The 18,509-nt window shown below is 39.7% G+C and overlaps 1 protein-coding gene across 7 annotated transcripts in view; it reads left to right on the forward strand.

Moving 5' to 3' along the window:
• The window catches only part of NMRK1 (nicotinamide riboside kinase 1), a 56,581-nt gene that overhangs the window by 22,114 nt on the left and 15,958 nt on the right, over positions 1 to 18,509 (forward strand). For 5 of the 7 annotated variants that reach the window (XM_073634166.1, XM_073634156.1, XM_073634137.1 and 2 more), the window contains 6 exons: positions 2,339 to 2,429; positions 5,360 to 5,408; positions 8,219 to 8,384; positions 10,508 to 10,579; positions 13,101 to 13,207; positions 13,940 to 14,008. In XM_073634166.1, coding sequence (XP_073490267.1) covers positions 2,339 to 2,429; positions 5,360 to 5,408; positions 8,219 to 8,384; positions 10,508 to 10,579; positions 13,101 to 13,207; positions 13,940 to 14,008 — 554 coding nt within the window. The remainder of the gene's footprint in view (positions 1 to 2,338; positions 2,430 to 5,359; positions 5,409 to 8,218; positions 8,385 to 10,507; positions 10,580 to 13,100; positions 13,208 to 13,939; positions 14,009 to 18,509) is intronic. The other 2 variants (XM_073634146.1, XM_073634194.1) reach the window with 2 other exon arrangements.

An 18,509-nucleotide genomic window follows, 5' to 3' on the forward strand; every position in this document is an offset into this window, starting at 1 on the left:
CACATGTGTGGTTACTACTTTCTTACCTCTTCTTGGGGAAAAGTAGGGAAAGACTGACTAGTTCTGACCAGTTATCCAGCAAATAGAAAAATTATTGTTATTATTAAACGCAGTTTAGGTAAACACTTAAAGTGGAATTGCACAGCATTTGAGCACAACAAACTGAAAATGCTATTCAATTCATTTTTAATATTCAAAGCAAACTTCCCCATCCCTCCATGTCTCCATGCTTTATTTTGCTGAGAAATCACTTTGAAACACACGCTCCTAGCATTTCTGTTTGGGGCCATCTTGAGTAAGGGTGGATGATTCATTTGGCATTTACTTCCTGGAATCCATCTGCCCTTAGCATGCATGCATGCAGGAGGGTGTGCTTCACTAAGAAAATCCCTCCTCCTTTCCTCCCCTCCTGAAGATTTCTGGGATGTATGACATCAATTGCCCAGGCTAGAAACCAGGAAGTAACTGAAGAATTAAAAATAAAAAGTTTAAAACAAGTAATTATAATATAACTTCTATTAATCAAGTGCCACTCATGACAATCATCCGTAGTGTATATTCATAATCTATCTTCCTAACTATTTACTAATTGTAGCATTATAAGGATTAAAAATAATCAATGTTGATTGAGAGAGTGAAGTTCCACTTGAAATAGGCCGATTTGTGCCTAAATGTTGCATGAGAAAGTTGGAAGCCACAAAGATGGCCTCTGCCTGGAAAATAGAAAAAAATGAAAATATATTGGCATTGCATTGACCATTGTAGCATTGCCACCTAATCACTTTGAAAGCCCAACTGAAAAGAATGCCATAGGTTCTTTTATTCAGTTTAATTCAATCATCTACTTGGGCCCTGTGCTATTCTTATGCCTCTGGTGTCTAGGACACATTTAGGTCACCTACTATGATCTATCCATTATTTGTATTGTGGAACAGAAGTTTAGCATATATTCATTTTCATGTTTCAAGTATAAATTAGAAATAGAAACTGAAATAATCAAACTAGTCACACATTTGTTGCTACAATGTAAATAAGGTACTGATCTATCCAGTTGTATGTATGGATATACATTTTTATGACTTGTACCAGTTATTTGAATAGTATTGAATATACACTCATTCATGATTATGCTTTTTTATGTAAATTTATATAGTAAACTGAATTCTTTATACCTACGTGCTTCATACAAAGTCCCAACCCCCTTTCCCCTCCTTTTTGATCTATCCAGTTCTGTTAAATCCCATTGCACAACTCCTGGAAGCAAAGTACAGCATCAGGCACATACAGTATGTCATCCTGGTACTAGCACTACTTGCATAGGTAGTCTCCAGCACTGGGTATAAATATTGGCATAACAGATGTCCTGACGTGTTCCCTTTGATTTATAAATTATATTAGGGTGCCTTTAGTGCTGAGGAGAGGGATATGTATCCTTGCGCAATTACAGCCTAATAGATCTAGTAGCTCTGATTTCTGTCAGTGATCTGAAGGGAGAAGAGGTCATGACTGGAGACTTGATCCCCAACTGACCACCGAACAGGTTCTGGTCCCAGTTTAATGTCGCCCTAACGACACACTGGGGTTGATTTACTAAATCTGGAGTGTGCAAAATCTGGTGCAGCTCTGCATGGTAGCCAATCAGCTTCTAACTTTAGCTTGTTCAATTAAAAAAAAATGCAGAGCTGAACCAGATTGTGAACTCTCCAGTTTTAGTAAATCAACACCCCTGTGATCTATTTAAATGCCTTTGTGATGTCATCTCTTAACATTACTACTGCACACAGGAATTGCCAGTGGACACGGCGATACCCAATTATTAGACCATTCTCAATACAGTGCATTGTGCTACTGTACATACGACACAGGTTAGTTTACCTGGATCAGATTTTACCTTGTAGGCAAACCTGTCTTCACCTTATCCTGTCAAAATTTCCATTATCATATGATAGGTATCTAATGACTATGGGTACTTTTGAAATACTTTTCGACAATGTCTTTTAAATTATGTACAGTATAAATGAAAGGTATATAAACCTTTATGATACACACATAGGAATACTGTTCTCCAGTTCTCTGCTACATTATACTTACTGGGTCATTATTTTTTTGAAAAGCCATTTGAATCCCCTATGTTTTATTTATTTAGCTCTTTTTACAATAAAAAGATGCTACTAGTAAATTATGGAACGTTCTGTAGCAGCGCATTTGTTTGTAAGTAATATAGATAGAACCAGTTCCATTCTATTTGCTGAAGTTTGTCTGGCATTGAGCACTTATAATATACAGTATGATATAATGTTATTACTGACCAACCAATGCAGTTACATTTTTTATACAGAGTGACAAATGGCGGAAAAACAACACTTGCCAATGAACTTCTGAAAGGCCTTTCTAACTGCAGCAAAATCAGCCAGGATGACTACTTTAAGGTATTCCTGTGATTGATGTGATATACTGAATGCGTTTTTAAAATAATAAAGGGGTACTATGTTCAAGGAATACACTTTCATTTTATAACATCAGTAGTGTAATAACAATACAAACAATAGTTATATTGGACAATCCAATATAAGCTTACTTTCATGTTCTGAGTTCTGCCTGTCTGCTGGCCATCTCTTTCCACAACCTCCTGCATTCCCTGTATGCTTTCTAGCTTCTCCTCTTCTGTTCATGTTCAATTTAGATGGACTACATATCCCATGGTACCTTGCTACCTGCAAGCAATGATTCCTGCTCTGACTCCACCCCCTGAATCTCCTCCTCTCAGCACCTCTGTAGTTTAGAAGGCAGACTGTGGTATATGTGACATAGCAGTGCCTACTCACAGGACATAGTGAATATGTGTCATAGAATTCAAGGAAGTAAATATATGAGGGTAATCACAAAGTTTAAAAACTTCAAGATTATTCAGAATAATAGGAGTAGGCTAGAAATAATTGAAATACAATGTGGAAATTAATACTGGATTTTGCATTTTGACCATAGGCATGCTAACATGTTTCGGGTAAATATATTTTTGTTTTTTTAGAACTTTCTTTTTGGACTGACAATGCTTAATATGATCAGTTTTCCACATGTCCACCCAGAACAAAGTGATGTCAGTATCCAGAGTAGATAGACAAGATATAGTGGCTTTTAGATAACTTTCATATATTATAGAACAAAATTTCAATATGCAGGGGATATCATCAAGGATAGCATTTAGGTATCATAAGAGACTGGTCATTTTAGACTTACCATAGCTATAACTGGACTAGGAATGAGCCACCACTAGATTTTGAAGCTACAAATGCTGTCTGGTTATCAGGCTGCCAGGATCTGATTGGTGCAACTGATATGAAGTTCTTGAGCATAGAAACAACATTCAGAAACAGTTTTTTAAAGATAATGTATAGCCTAAAGCCAGGTACACACTATTAGTTTTTGTTCAACCCCACAGGTGAATGAAAAAAACCTGTCAGCTCCGGTCGAGGTTAGTTCAGCAATCTCCCCCGCTAAACTGTTGTGTTCTGACAGGGGGACGCCATTGGCTGAGAGCGCTGATTGTGAGTCAATCGGCTGCTGGTTTTCCAGCATGCACATCTGACAGAAGCCGACTTTTGTCGGACAGACTGACATACACACAGGCAGAATGTCGGTCGTTTGTTTTTTTTTTAACAGGCCGTTGTATCCTGACTTTTGCCCCGTGTGTGTACCTGGCTTTAGCTTTTTTTTGCATGCTAGTCTTATATCAAAAACCACTAAGTTACTAAGGTTACGAAAATTCTCATAAGACAGAATACAATTTCGGAAGGCGGGGCCAACTGCCAGAATGAATGGGATGGGCGGTGAGATGAAGAAGTTGCTGCCTGGGTGTCATACCTGGTAAAGAAAACACTGTTAGCAACTTTTATTGAACGTTATGGCTGAAATTATAATTAAGATGTCATCTACTTTAAAGAGATTAGCTGTTAGGTCTTTATTCTGGCAAACATACCCTGTCTGAGCAAGAGTAGGATCATTATTGGCTTAGAAGGGCAATTAAACTAATTCACCAGGGCATTAATGAAAGTCATATATGAGGATGTAAAGTTCATGGTAATTGTTTTTTGTAATTTTAAAAATTGTTTTAACCATGAATTCAAATACTTAGCAAAGTTTCTAATAGCTCAAACACCCTGATAATATTTTAACTTAACCTGGAAGTATTAACTTGGTGCTGGTTATCTTCAATATGGAGTTTATTTCAGGTCTTCTGTATGGGTCAGAATATTTTTTTTTCTTGTTTTCCTCCTGTAAAACCTAGGTGCGTCCTATGGTCAGGTGTGTCTTATGGAGCGAAAAATATAGTAATTACAAGAAAATCATCGTTCTTGTACAAGAAAAATGTATCCCTTCAGATATTTTTGCATAAACTGTCGCGATCAGCTCTTGAAAGCTGTGTACTAATGAATTATTTATCGGACGATCGCTTTGAATGCGTTTTTTTCAAACAATATTCTCATCATCTGTGTACTAGGCATTGGTGTTGGAGTAGGAATAGGTTAAAACACCCATGAGTTTATTTTTTGCTGTGATCTTTTGGCGATACAGTGCATCTGGAAAGTATTCATAACGCTTAAATTTTTCCACATTTTGTTATGTTATAACAAAAGTCCTTAGAGTGTCTTTAGTTGTCATGTTGCTGGTGGCCAGCCTGCCGCACCGTGGGAACTAATGATGCTGATCCAGGGCAAACTGAGTCCTCTGCTCAGGACACTCTGATTGCATAGATGACATGCCATGGCATAGCAGATACTACATATTATTTGTCTAGTAAAATATGAAAAAATAATTTACATATATGAATGACTGATTGGGATTATACTGACATGTCATAGCAAAATTGTGACAGCATAACAGTTGCCTGTCTTTGTTAGGCTTCATTCCCACGAGGCGGATCTGCTGCCACAGAGTCCGCCTCTGTCCACCAGCTCAGCGGGAGATCTCTCCGTTGATCTCCGCTGAGCCGGCGGATGACAGGTCCCTCTCTGCTCACTGAGCGGGGAGGGTCTTGTCGAGCTCCGCTGGTTTCTATGGAGAAATCGGAAAAAAACGGACAGCATGTCCATTTTCATCAGATCTCACCCGATCCACCAGGGACGGATGCGAACGTAGGGCCATCCGTCTGATTTTAGCGGGTCGGATGTCAGCGGACATGTCATGGCTCCCTAGGCTAACATGGAGCGCCCGTTCAGGTCCGCCGACAAAACTGACAGGCGGACCTGAAAGGTCCGACAGTGTGAAAGGGGCCTAACACAAACATGACATGGTTTCTGCCTTTGTTTCAAGAAACAATGAAATGCCAATTATTGGGATATTCTTTTTTTTTTTAACGCAGCCTGATGCAGAAGTTGCAACAAATGAAAGAGGATTCAAGCGATATGATGGTAAGCACTTAATAGCACCTTATTATTAGGGCAGAGCTACTTAAAGGCAAACGGCTGAATGCACAAATCAAAACCTTATAAGCAAGCTGTTTTACCTGCCAAAGTGTTTGTATTTCTCTCCATCAAGAGGATTTCTACAGTCAGAGGATGACTGTAGAAAGGATACAGTGATGTTCTCTCTTCATTTCGCACATGCATAAAGCAGCAGTCAAGAAGTTATGGCCCGGTCTAAGGATGGATGTGAAATTTCAGTGATTTCTTCCTTTAGTTTGCTGTAAGGTGAAATTAGAAGGAAAAAAGTTAGGATAAATGTAAAGCTTCCCATGGTAAGCATGGGAGTAATATGTTGACAGGCTTCTCAATAACAGCACATTGATATTCGTGCATTGCAAATGAGGTGGTTACTACAAATTACCCATGTAATCCTAGCCTAAGTCAATCCCTAAAGTATATAGCTAAATGAAAAAGTGTCTAATAGTGTATTAATACAAAATGGATAGAAATTTCAAAGCTTAAAGTGGCTGTAAACCTCAGACATGAAATATGAATAAAGCGTATCCCTCTATAGCAGTGGTTCTCAACCTGGGGGTCGAATAATGATTTGCCAGGGGTCACCGAATCCAGGGATGTTCCATTCCCCCCACCAAGGAGTAAGAGAAGAAATTAAAATAGACAATACATGGAGGGGAGAGGAAAAGAGAGGGAGGAACAAAGAAAAAAGGAGAGAAAGAATAATAGAAATAACTAGAGAGGGGGGGGGGGTTAGGATAGAGGGAGATAAAAGGGAAAGAAAGGAGAACAAAAAGAAAGTGTTACACTTTCTAAAATGTACCATAAGGGAGTTTAATACTGCACGGGTGGAAGGGACTCAGGGAGCGCTAAATGTCCATGGGTTAGGGGTGCAAATTACCACTCTTGCCTTGCGTGCTGACAACCTACGCTACGAAAATAATTTTACTGTTAGGGGTCTCCACAACTTGGGAAATTTTATCAAGGGGCCACGGCACTAGAGGGTTGAGAACCACTGCTCTATAGTGTGCTGTCCTAAAGTGGTTGTAACCCTAAAAAAAAAAAAAAGGTCATGTTCCTTTAAGGCATGATCTATAGCACAGTGCTTGTGCTGGCTGTGTAATTTTTCCCTTCCTATCATGTAATATACTTCGTTGATCCTGCCTGTTTCTGTGTCCCCCTGTGTGTGCTGACCACGGTAATCATGGCTGCTGAGCCATGATTACCGTGGTCAGTTTATGTGCCTCTGTCAGCCCGCTGCTTTGCTGTGAGAGTCTCTCCCCTCTCCCCCTCCCTTCCTGCCAGCAGGAGAGCAGCTCTCTTCCCTGCCACTATTCAGCTGCAGCAAATATACTTGTATCCCCTCCAGAGTATGCTGCCATTAACAATAGTGTATGTGTTTTTTTTAACTGAAAAGGCTAAATACTTTTTCCCACACTGACGCTGTGAAGTCACGGGATTCCCCTGTGCTGACCGGCTGACGTCACAGGGGAATCTCGGCCATTCCTGCTTCTCTCTATAGATCAAGGAAGACGAGCGGAGGGGGATCACGTGACCGCACAGCTGTGGTGTTAGAAAAGGTATTTAGCCTTTTCATTTAGAAAAACACATACACTATCGTTAATGGTGCATACTCCAGAGGGGTTACATGTAAAGTCACATAGTAACTTTACAAACACTTTAATTAAGAGCACTAAGTGTCATTTCTGTCTGTTGCCTCATTTCTCTGATAACAGCATGAATCACTTCTGACAAGTTTTCCTGACACCAAAAGAAATTAGGTGACGGGAGGAATCTCCAGCTGATTGACAGCCTCAGCTTTATTCCTGTGTGGAGGGGGGGGTGTCCTTCCCTCCAATCAGCTGTCAGAGCTCTCATCACTGAGCTCTGCAGAGTGTAACTTCAGCTCTCCACCCCCTTTATTCTGAACTCTCGGACAAGCTTTAAATATTCAGCACTTTGAACGGATGTAGATAAGAGAAGACTGCAGATAAACAGATACAACTTACGTAGGAGGATGTTTCATCTCTGTGTATTACCTGAGGCCAGTCAATTCACTGGGTATATGGAAGGGTTTACAACAACTTTAATGTGAATGCATCTCTCAGGTCATCACATTCCTTAAATGTCTCAGTCTATGGTAAGGTGTTGTCATTATTTCTACTATACATATTTTGCTCAAATTGACATCTCAATATAGACATTTCAGAGAAACTATATTGTGAACTTTAATTACCTGTGTGCAGCTGTAATAAATTGCCTTTAAAAAATAGCACTATCCTATACCCAAGTTGTCCCAATGTAAAGGATAGGTCCCATAAAAAGTGACTAGGAGATGTTTAGTGGGTTATTAAATGATAAGAGTCGCACTCTGCTGTAAATTCTTCTTGGTGCTTCACTTCATAGTCCTACTCTGTCCTTGTAAGCAAGCCTGTTGGGGGGTGAAAGGCATAATGGGAATGTGTTTTTTTTGCAGCCTTCTTATGGACTATGAAATAAAGCACTCAGATACATTTACAATGAAGTGCATCTCTTATCTTTCAATATTGCTTTTTTAAACGGATGAGCTGCAAGGAGCCAGCACCCAAATGGTCCATCAATATAGTGGGGTAGAGATTTGGAGCAGTGCCGTATGGTTATGCATTTAATGTTTAATGGGTTGTTTTCAGTGGCAATTTTAACACTGTTCCAAGAAAGTATTGATGAATGTTTGAAGTTTAATGCAAGTATATATTTATTGTATGTCTTTGTATATAATCATTGGAATCATTGGCTCATTAATGTGCATATATGTCTTCTAGAACTTGAGGCCTTGGAAATGGAAAAAATGATGTCAACTGTTCAGTCATGGATATCTCAGCATAACAAATGTGCCTCCTCAGAAGATAAATTAAATATAGTGCAAGAAAGATGCGAAAACACTGTGCACTTTTTAGTAGTTGAAGGTTTCCTCCTGTATCACTATGAGTAAGTATGAAATAGGCCTCCTGCACACTGCAGATTGAAAAAGACCAATACAGCGTTTTTTTTTTATTGATCTAAAATGCAGCCATTGTTTACAATGTGCCTGGACACACATGCACGTAAACAAGAACTGCGTATTTTTGAGTTAAAAGGAAAAAAAAAAGAAAAATCTGCGTTCCCGGTCAGTATTTTGCATCCGTACGCGCAAATGTACGCATATGAGCATAAATATTAATGTGTTTTACCTAGAAATATATTGTGCGCGCAAATGCATGAACATGCAAATACGTGCATAAATATGCGCGAATACACGCAAAACAAATGCCTGAAATTAAAAAGCAGATGCTCAAACATCAGTACCATGTGCAAGAGGCTTCAGTCTGGTGTCAAAAACTTTCCAGAAATCTCTGTTTTGAAACACTTAGCAAACTTTGGTTACAAAACCCCTTTGTAGCAGGCAATCAGGGACATGTGGCACTGCTTTTTACAATTTATTTTTTTAATGATAAAGACTTTAGTGTATTTTGGAAGGTTGATTTTATGTTATACCAGTTAACGAGCCAACTTCAGACAAAACTTTTTTTTTTTTTTGTTAGATTTGGACATTGTGAAAAGGCTAAAACCTCTCTTTTTGTTTTTATTTCTTTTGTATCTCCACTGAGGTTTCCCTTCACCTTTGGTTTTGGTTATGGGGGGAATGATGAGAAATCTCTCCAATGGTAACAAAGGCAGTTGCAAATTTTATTTTTAGTAAATGCGGGTGTAGGATGAAACCTTTCTGAGGTTCTTTTTGCAGTGTCACAGGGATGAAAAAGAGTGAGGAAGGCGGGTGTTCTGTAGTCCTGTCCTGGGTGACATCATTGTTCCTCTATAAATACAGTACAGTGAGTGGGCGCTGTCACCTTAGGGGAGGAACGTTTTTACTGGCAAGATCACCAATTAAAAAAAACTATAAAAACTAATGCAGGCACCATCTGCAGCTGCAATGTTTTATTTTTTTTGTTCTTGAGTTATGATACACTTTAATAATTAGCACTCAAAAATTTACTTTTTATTGAATAAGGTTTATTGTGTACAATTGATATTAAGATACAAAGATCTATAAAAAAAAAATCCATCAAAGTCAGTTTTTTTCAGTAAATATAATTTTTTATGCCTTTATAGATTTTTTGATACTTAAAGAGTATCTAAACCCAAGAGCAAAGTATAGTATTGCAGCTTACCTGTCTTTAGATGTGGTGGCTGCATTAATTTCCTTTAGACCCCTTTCACACTTGTGCGACTTCAAAGTCGTGCGATTTTACCGTGATTTTGCGCGATTTTGCCGCAATTTGGGATCAGTACTACTTCCTACGACTTTACAGGGTTGGGGGTTTACAAATGCTTTGACCCTCAGCTTGTGCTTATAGCTTGTGCTTACAAAGTCGTACTGAAATCGTGTCTATATTATTTAGGTACGATTTGCATGCTACTTGAGGGTTTAACATTGAGGTCTATGGACATCAACTCGCATGGAAGTTGGACCAAAGTAGTGCAGGGACTACTTTGAAGTCGGCGCAACTTAAAGTCGTGCCAATATGAATGGTAGTCATTGAAAATCATGGAGAATGACTTATCATGCGATTTTGCAGTACAAAATCGTGGGACAAGTCGTATAAGTGTGAAAGGGGCCTTATTCAGACTTTTATTTTCTTATATTAACTTGGTAAACTTGTCATTAAAGCGGAGTTCCGCTGGATGGAGTTCCACTTCCTGTCCTCGGATGATTCCCATACTTGGCAGCATTGTCAGCCTAAGAAAGGGGGTGTGTTGGGACTACAACACCACCTCCCCCTCATCTCCATAACAGAGGGAGGTGTCTTGTAGTTCACAAAGATAGTAGGGAACGCTAACTGATACCTTCCTGTGCTTTCTACCTCTGGGCTGTTATCAGCTCACACTATTTCTGGTATATTTAATAGACCAAAAGGGGGCAAAAGGTACAATTAATGTTAAAGTTTAAGTACATTTTAACTTTATTTGACTAAATTATTTAAGCATGGCTATAGGATAGATGTTGCATTTAGAAATGAGTACATCATTTCTTTGTTGATTATGTATATACAATAATGGAGTGCATCTTACAGGCCTTTGGACAATGTATTTAATAGAAGATATTTTCTAACTGTTCCCTTTGAAGAATGCAAAAGACGAAGGAGGTATGTGGAACATAAGTAGTTACATATAATTATGTTTCTGCCAACGATTACATAAAAGTAGTTGCACAAAGAAGACCGTGCTGTCCTATGCTAAATACCTGGCTATAGTTTAAGGGCCGATTCACACCAAATGTGGTGGGACCGCGATGGGCGGTTAATCCAGCACTGTCCCACCACTTAACAAGGTGTAAGTTTGTTAAAGAAAAAATGAAACAGTGCAGTGAATTCTGCTGGACTGCACCATTAAAACACAGTGGCTGGTGTGAATGGGCCCTGAGTTGGAAGCAATTTAAAGCTGAACTCTGGAGAAAGTACAAATCTTCCTTTGCAGTGGGGTTTACTTCTAGGGGACTGGGTGTAAAGCAGTTTTACTCACCTGGTCCTCCACTCCCACAGGCTTCTCTGTGCTGCAAGAGCAGTTTCTGCAGCCAGTTCTTAACTATGCTTTGGCAGTCAGATGCCCCTAGCGTCGACAGGACAGCCATTAAGATGCCGAGGAACATAGGAGAGCACCTTTTGTTCTTTTAAACGATACAGTGGTGTGCTCCAAACAAATTTCCATTTAAAGAACAGATGGTATAACCTAAAATTAGCCAAATATACTGAAAAATAAAAAAGCTCCCAAGAAAAAAGGCAGCAAAGGGGTTGATTGCCCAAAGAGCTAGCAATCATAATTAAAGTACAGTTTACCTACCGACCCTAATCTCTCCCTATGCAATTTGTCAACTTTCCGTACTGCTTCCAAATCACTGACACTATCAGGTTGATTTACTAAAACTGGAGAGTGCAAAATCTGGTGCAGCTGTACATGGTAGCCAATCAGCTTCTAACGTCAGCTTGTTCAATTAAGCTTTGACAATAGAACCTGGAAGCTGATTGGTTTTTATGCAGAGCTGCACCAGATTTTGCACTCTCCAGTTTTAGTAAATCAACCCCTATGGCTGCTCTGTTCCCTCTTTTATAGTGAGGGGGCTGGCTTATGAAAAGGTCCCCTTATTTGCCCTTCTAAACTTGATGGCCATAGTTCAAATGTCATGCAGTGCATAATGGTTTTGAGAAGAATTCTCCTGGGTAGATCTGTACAAAAATTCTGCGAAAGTATCACTCATATGTGACTAGCATATTAAAAAAACAATTTCCAATATTATTGGTGGATAGGTCCTCCGCAAAATATCTACAGTATATGCTATTTACCCATTCCTGATGACTTGGAACAGGCAGCCCAAGACTCAGAACCCAGTTCACACTTCAACAGGCTAATACTAAGAAAAACAAATTTAAAAATAGACCTAAAACTCCAAAAATATTTTGCAAAAACACTTCTCCAGAGGAAGTATTAAAAATCGATCACAAGTGTCACCACTTAATCCCACATCAGGGTGACATCTAGTGGTGAGAAAATATATAAAGGTTCCACCTGTCAAACATCGTAATATAACTGCTGGAAACACTACAAGATATAAGAAGCCAGTAGGTGACAGCCTACCAGACCCCATTACTGCTGGATGGATGAACATTTTATTTGTGCTACAATATAAGTATATATAGAATACAGAAATGTACTGCTTTAGAAAATATATTGTTGTACAAGATTTTGTAGATATTGCTGATAAAACAGTCCCTACGGGACAGCTCACACTGTCAAAATGACAAATCGTAGAGCAGCCGGATCGATTTACCACTCTGGCCACTCTGCATTTCAGGCTGGCTAGGGGGCAGTGTGGTGCGTGATACAGTGCACTACACCTCTTCCTTTTTTTTTTTTAACAAACTTTGCACTTCATACACTGCAGTGTTGGGTGGTGCGATGCGCTGCCTGACATTGCAGTGCGATTTGGCGTGCTGTGATGAAATGCAGCATGTCTGCATTTTAAAGCAGCACAGTGCTAAGCTGCATTGCAGTGTGAATGGAACACATAGGAAACATTTGTTTCCTGTGTATCCCTGCGGTGACAGAATTGGTCCTAAATCTTAAAGAGACACTGGACAGTGCAAAATCTGGTGCAACTCTGCATAGAGACCAATCAACTTCCTGGTTTTATTGCCAAAGCTTAATTGGACAAGTTGAAGTTAGAAGCTGATTGGCTAACATGCACAGCTGCACCAGATTCTGAGTGTACCCATTTTAGTAAATTTCTACCACTTTCTCCTTGCTCATGCAGGGCAAAGTGACAGTGTCCCTGCAAAGGGGCCCTCCAACCCCTTTATACTGACCTCGACTTGGGGTAGCAGTGATGTCACTTCCTTAGTCATTTCACAGTGCTCGGGTCTAGAGATTGGTTGCTAAGGCTGAGTACTCTCACTGAGTAGCAGGTCATAACTCTCGGAGGGCCTTTGCCACTCTGCCCTATATGGCCATGATGGCAGTGTCTTTTAAAGGCGGTTGGTAAAAATGGGCAAGTGTTGGAGGTCTTTGTTTATGTTCTAACTGGCAAAAGTTTGTTTTTCTCAGCAATTTATTACATTTTTGCCATCGCTTTCCTCTTCTGTAAAAATAACACACAAACTGTTCCTTACACAGTTCACGGGTTTATCAGCCTCCAGATCCTCCAGGATATTTTGATGGTTATGTGTGGCCTATGTACTTAAAGCACAAGAAAGAAATGGACAAAGTTCAAAGGGATATAGGTACATAGTAGCTGTTTTAAGAGAACGTTTGTACAAAATCAATCACCCATGTATAAAATATATATTTTTAAAGTGCATGCAATGCCAAATTATTTTTTTTAGTTGTGTTGTGGATAGGGTGTGCTAAAACTCCATTCAGGCTTTTATGTCTGTCTATGTCCTAGGGAGATGCACCCTCTCTATTTGTCATAGTAACCAGGATCTGGACTGTTACTAGAACCAAGTGAGGGAAAATCAAAACAATAGAATAGATAGAAAGCCTGATGGGATATTCCAGTCTTTGGGGAGATTTCTTCTCACTTCCTGATGTATATAGTATACGGGACAGGAAGTGTAGGGAAAAAATCCTGAAACCGGTTTTAACCACTCTCTAATCTAAAGCTAAATAAAAAAAGTTTTGGCTTTATATACAGTTTAAATCTTTTGTTTGCTTTGTGCTAGAATACTTCCCCCCTTTGCAGACCATTGGCTGGACTGTGTAGTTCACTTCCAGAATCTGTTGACTTTATTTTGAGAGCAATAGCTCTATCTATTCAGAGAGGCATTAAAAGCTATGTAAATACACATTTTAATAACTCTGCAGCAAAAAAAAATAAAAACAGAACCAACATCGATAATAAGCCGTAACACACTACTGAATCTGAGTGTCACTTTCTCATATTTCACATATTTTGAGTCTTCGATTTAGTAGCATCATTTATTCTGCTATTTTATTGTATTTTTTTGTATTAGTTTTTATAGATGGTACCAAGCCTCAAGGAGAGATTCTATGTTTTGTTAATAATGATATAAAACGAGCTGGTGAGTCAATGTTGTTAATATGTTCCTCTTTTTAACTTTTCTGTGTTTTGGTGCTTATTTTGGGATGATTCAGTTACTACATATATTAATATATGAAAAAAAAAAAATATATATATATATATATATATATATATATATATACAGAATATCCCTGGATGCCTGCAACTTCTGCTAACATCCTTGCTTATATATTTACTGGTTAGGATCTGACCACAGCAAGCTGAAATCTGATTATTACTGGTCACTGTACTTTGTATATTCAAGTAGAACTATAGGCACATCTTCTTTTTTTTTCATTTATGAATAGAGCAAGGGAGGGTTATAACCCCTGTCAGATTTTTTTTCACCATCTGTGTCACACTTTATTTATTTATTTTATTTATTTCAGGTACTTATATAGCGCCGTCAATTTACGCAGCGCTTTACATATACATTGTACATTTACATCAGTCCCTACCCTCAAGGAGCTTACAATCTAAGGTCCCTAACTCACATTCATACATACTAGGGACAATTTAGACAGGATCCAATTAACCTACCAGCATGTCTTTGGAGTGTGGGAGGAAACCGGAGTACCCGGAGGAAACCCACGCAGGCACAGGGAGAACATGCAAACTCCAAGCAGGTAGTGTCGTGGTTGGGATTCGAACCAGTGACCCTTCTTACTGCTAGGCGAGAGTGCTACCACTACACCACTGTGCCACCCTACTTTCACATTAGCCATGCCTCTGGTCTATTGAACAAACCCCACTGTATCAGAGTTTCACTGGTAAAAACAGCACATTTCAACATGCTGTTTCCTTCCCTGTTTTATCTGCTTTTCCTCACTGACTCATTTTCTTCAGCTACTTCCCTTGGTCCTCAATTTTGCTAGTTCAGCAGCATGCTAGTTATTTCTGCTGCTGTTTTTAATAGGTCTGTATTTACAACATCGCAGGTCTTGGAACACATCTAGGGTACAATCCAAATGTTTCTATTTTATTACCAAGTGGACCACTGGAAATTAAGTGTGAATTTTACATCAACCTTCTTGTATCACAGAACATTTTGTTATTGAGGTAGAGCTATAGATAAAACGTTTTTTCATTTTGTATAGAGTAAGGTAACTTATAACCCCTGTGAGTTTTGTTTGCCATCTGTGCCTCCTCGGCTCTCTCCCCTGCCCGCCTGACAGCTTTAGTGGGCGGGGCCGAGCACTGCCACTGACGTCAGCCGGAGAGAGCCGAGGAGTCACGTGAGCACCAGGAGCCACTCTGATATACGGTATAATCTGCATTTTTTTTTTATATAAACACAGGCACATAGACACATAGCATTATATAACAGAGGGGATGGCATGATCGTAGTATAGATTTGATTGCACCAGGAGGGGAGGACTGTGTAGTGGATGGAGCTGACAGGCTGACAGGGGAGGGGGGAGGAGGACACAGACACAGGAGAGCAGAGAGCAGGGCTGCGGACGATGTAGGCACTTAAACTGACCACAGTGTCAGGGCTCAGCAGCCATGATAAACCGTGGTCAGTTTACAGAAGGGAGGGTATAGCCAGGCAGGATCAGCCAGGTATTTCAGGTGTTACAGGGGGCCAAATTACTCTGCACAGGTGTTGTTCTGTTATTCATGCTTTTTTTTTTTTTTTTTAGGGTAAAAAAAGCTTTAAGGGAATCCATTGGGCCCCTCAGCTCACCAGAACTAGTGTCCCTATTGGATGATTTCCCCTCTATTACTCTTCCGGGGACAACCAAAATGTGGGATTTTCTTTTAATTTCACTTGATAATGTTAAAGGAGAAGTATAGCCAAAGCTTGTCTGGCTGTACTTCTCCTATGGATCACAGGAGTGCAGTCCATTCTGCACTCTTGTGACCCGTTTTCAGCAGAGAGCGGGCTGAAGTCCGCTCTCTGCTGACGTCACAGAAGTAGGTCTGACACCCAGCTTAGGCTCTCAGCGAGTCGCTGAGAGCCTGAGCCGGCTGCCCACGCCCCCTCCACACCTCAGCTCTACAGTGAGCAAGGAGGGGGCAGAGCAGAGAGATGTGACTGACAGCAACTCTCTGCTCACAGAGCTGTGAGAACCGAGCGATCGGTGGTGTTCAAATGCTCAGTTCTCAGTACAGAGGCGCCGGGAGACCGGTGCTGCATCCTTCTAGGCAAGTATGATTGGGGGAAAAAAAACTAAACCCATACTTCTCTTTTAAACAGAATAAATAGAAGAATAAATAGAATAAATAGAAGAAGTAGCAATGCAAACCTAACAGGTGTACTAATCCCTCTCTACTTTATCCAAAGCTAAAAAAAATGCCATTATTTATACTTTAATATCAATCAAAAAGTAAGGCATTGTTTACTAGAGTTCAGTTGATGTATGGCTTCCATTTCTAGGAAAGCTGCTACACCTGTTTGCATTTGTAAATGGTAGCAATACTCAAGTTTATGAAAGCCCCCTGATATTCAGGTTTGATTTTTCTATGATTTGTACATAGAATAGGCTCGTAGCTGACACACATTCTAGATGTGGCACTCCTTTGCTTACAACTTTAAAAGGTTTGTCCTAGGTTGGTGAATGAGGAAGTTCACAAATGAGTGCCAGTTCTACAGTGAATGGGATGAGGTGAAGTCAGTTAGCAAATATTGAAATAAATTGTGCAATATAATTCTGACAGCTGTTAGTGTTTTCAACAGTTTCCATACATATGACAAAACATATATCAGAAACAGAATGGGGGAAATTTAATAAAACTGGTGAACAGAGTCTGGTGCAGTTGTGCATAGTAACCAGTCAGAATTTAACTTCAATTAAATTATGCTTTGACAATAAAACCTAGAAGCTGATTAGTTACTATGCACAGCTGCACCAGAGTTTGTGTGCACAGGTTACATCTCCCCTAATGTGTACACGACACACAATGTACACTAAATGTGAAACCGGTCACGAAAAAAGGTGCTTATATAAAATTTGAAGCGTTTAAGTTATTATATGCATAACAACTAGGAAGAGACGAAAACTTTAATGTCCCAGAACAGAAAAATTTAACCAAAAGTAAAAACAACCTTCAAACATTGTGCATAAAGACACTGATAGGGTTTATTTAAAAGGCACTACCAAAAAATATGAGAGTGTGCCAGGGTCTATTCCACATCTCTAGCATAGCAGGAAAGTGTGGGTTACCCTTCTACTGTATTTAGGCACACTGGGTTTCTGTACCACCTTGGCAGGAGTTTAAAATTGCTGTCAGGGTTGTTCGCATTAGTGCAAGAGGTATGAGTTAGGAGAAGAATCTTTGGATCACTATTTATCAGAGAAGGGTATGTGACAGATCCCATTACCAGTGAGCCAAGCAGTCAGGAGGGCTTACATGTGCAGCTACTAGGAGCACTTTAGCAGTGAGGTATCAAGAGATGGACCAGATGTGGGAAAGAAGATTTGCTTCAAGAGGCTAAGAGTCTAGGTGTTGCAACAGTTTTGGAAGGCTCTGGAGAAAATTGCAAAGTTTGAAACCATCTCCATCTCTCTTAGAATGAAGAGACAGATGGGGATCTGCTTCCCTTGAAAGCAGATCCCCATCTGTCTCTTCACTCTAATGCCCCGTACACACGATAGGATTTTTTGATGAAAAATGTTCTATGGGAGCTTGTTGTTGGAAATTCTGACCGTATGTAGGCTCCATCGGACATTTTCCATCGGAAATTTGAGAGCTGGTTCTCAAATTTTCCGACAACAAAATCAGTTTGCGTAAAGTCTGATTGTGTGTACACAATTCCGACGCACAAAGTTCCACGCATGCTCAGAATCAAGCAGAAGAGCCGCAATGGCTATTGAACTTCATTTTTCTCGGCTTTTCGTACGTGTTGTACGTCACAGCGTTCTTGACATTCGTAATTTCCGACAAGATTTCTGTGACCGTGTGTACGCAAGACAAGTTTGAGCCAACATCCGTCGGAAAAAAAACATGGATTTTGTTGGAAAATCCTATCGTGTGTACAGGGCATGCGAGAGCAAGTACCTTGCTGCTTTTGGTTACATAGAATAGTTGCAACAAGCCCTCAGTTGACCCATTTCGGAAGCCCTTTACAACTAGATCTTGAGGGAATTGAGGGTTATCCAGAATGGGCATGATGGGAGAGTTTTGTTGACAGTTATAGCACTTAAATATCAAGTCCCAAATTCTGAGTGTAGTGATGGTCATAGGTGCTATGGTGAGGAACAAACTCCTGTAGAGCTGGTGTGTCCAAAGCACTAATCCAGTTTTTAGCCTCACGAACCACCCCAATGTTTTTGCAATTTCCAGTAAGTCCAGTCTAGGATTTTATTGAGTAGTGGACCTTTGTAGTATTTTTTAATATCTGGAAGGCCCATACCCCCCTGAATTAGCTTAAGTGCTAGGTAGCATGTGGTACAGAATTTGGGGCTTTTTATGGGACCCAATTAAAGTAATTGATTTTTGAGTTCAAGGATCTGAGGAATCTTGTTGGCAATGATATTGAAACATTTTAAATATAAACA

The sequence above is a fragment of the Aquarana catesbeiana genome, linkage group LG01 (genome assembly GCF_042186555.1).
Source record: "Aquarana catesbeiana isolate 2022-GZ linkage group LG01, ASM4218655v1, whole genome shotgun sequence".
In the NCBI taxonomy this organism is placed as follows: Eukaryota; Metazoa; Chordata; class Amphibia; order Anura; family Ranidae; genus Aquarana; species Aquarana catesbeiana.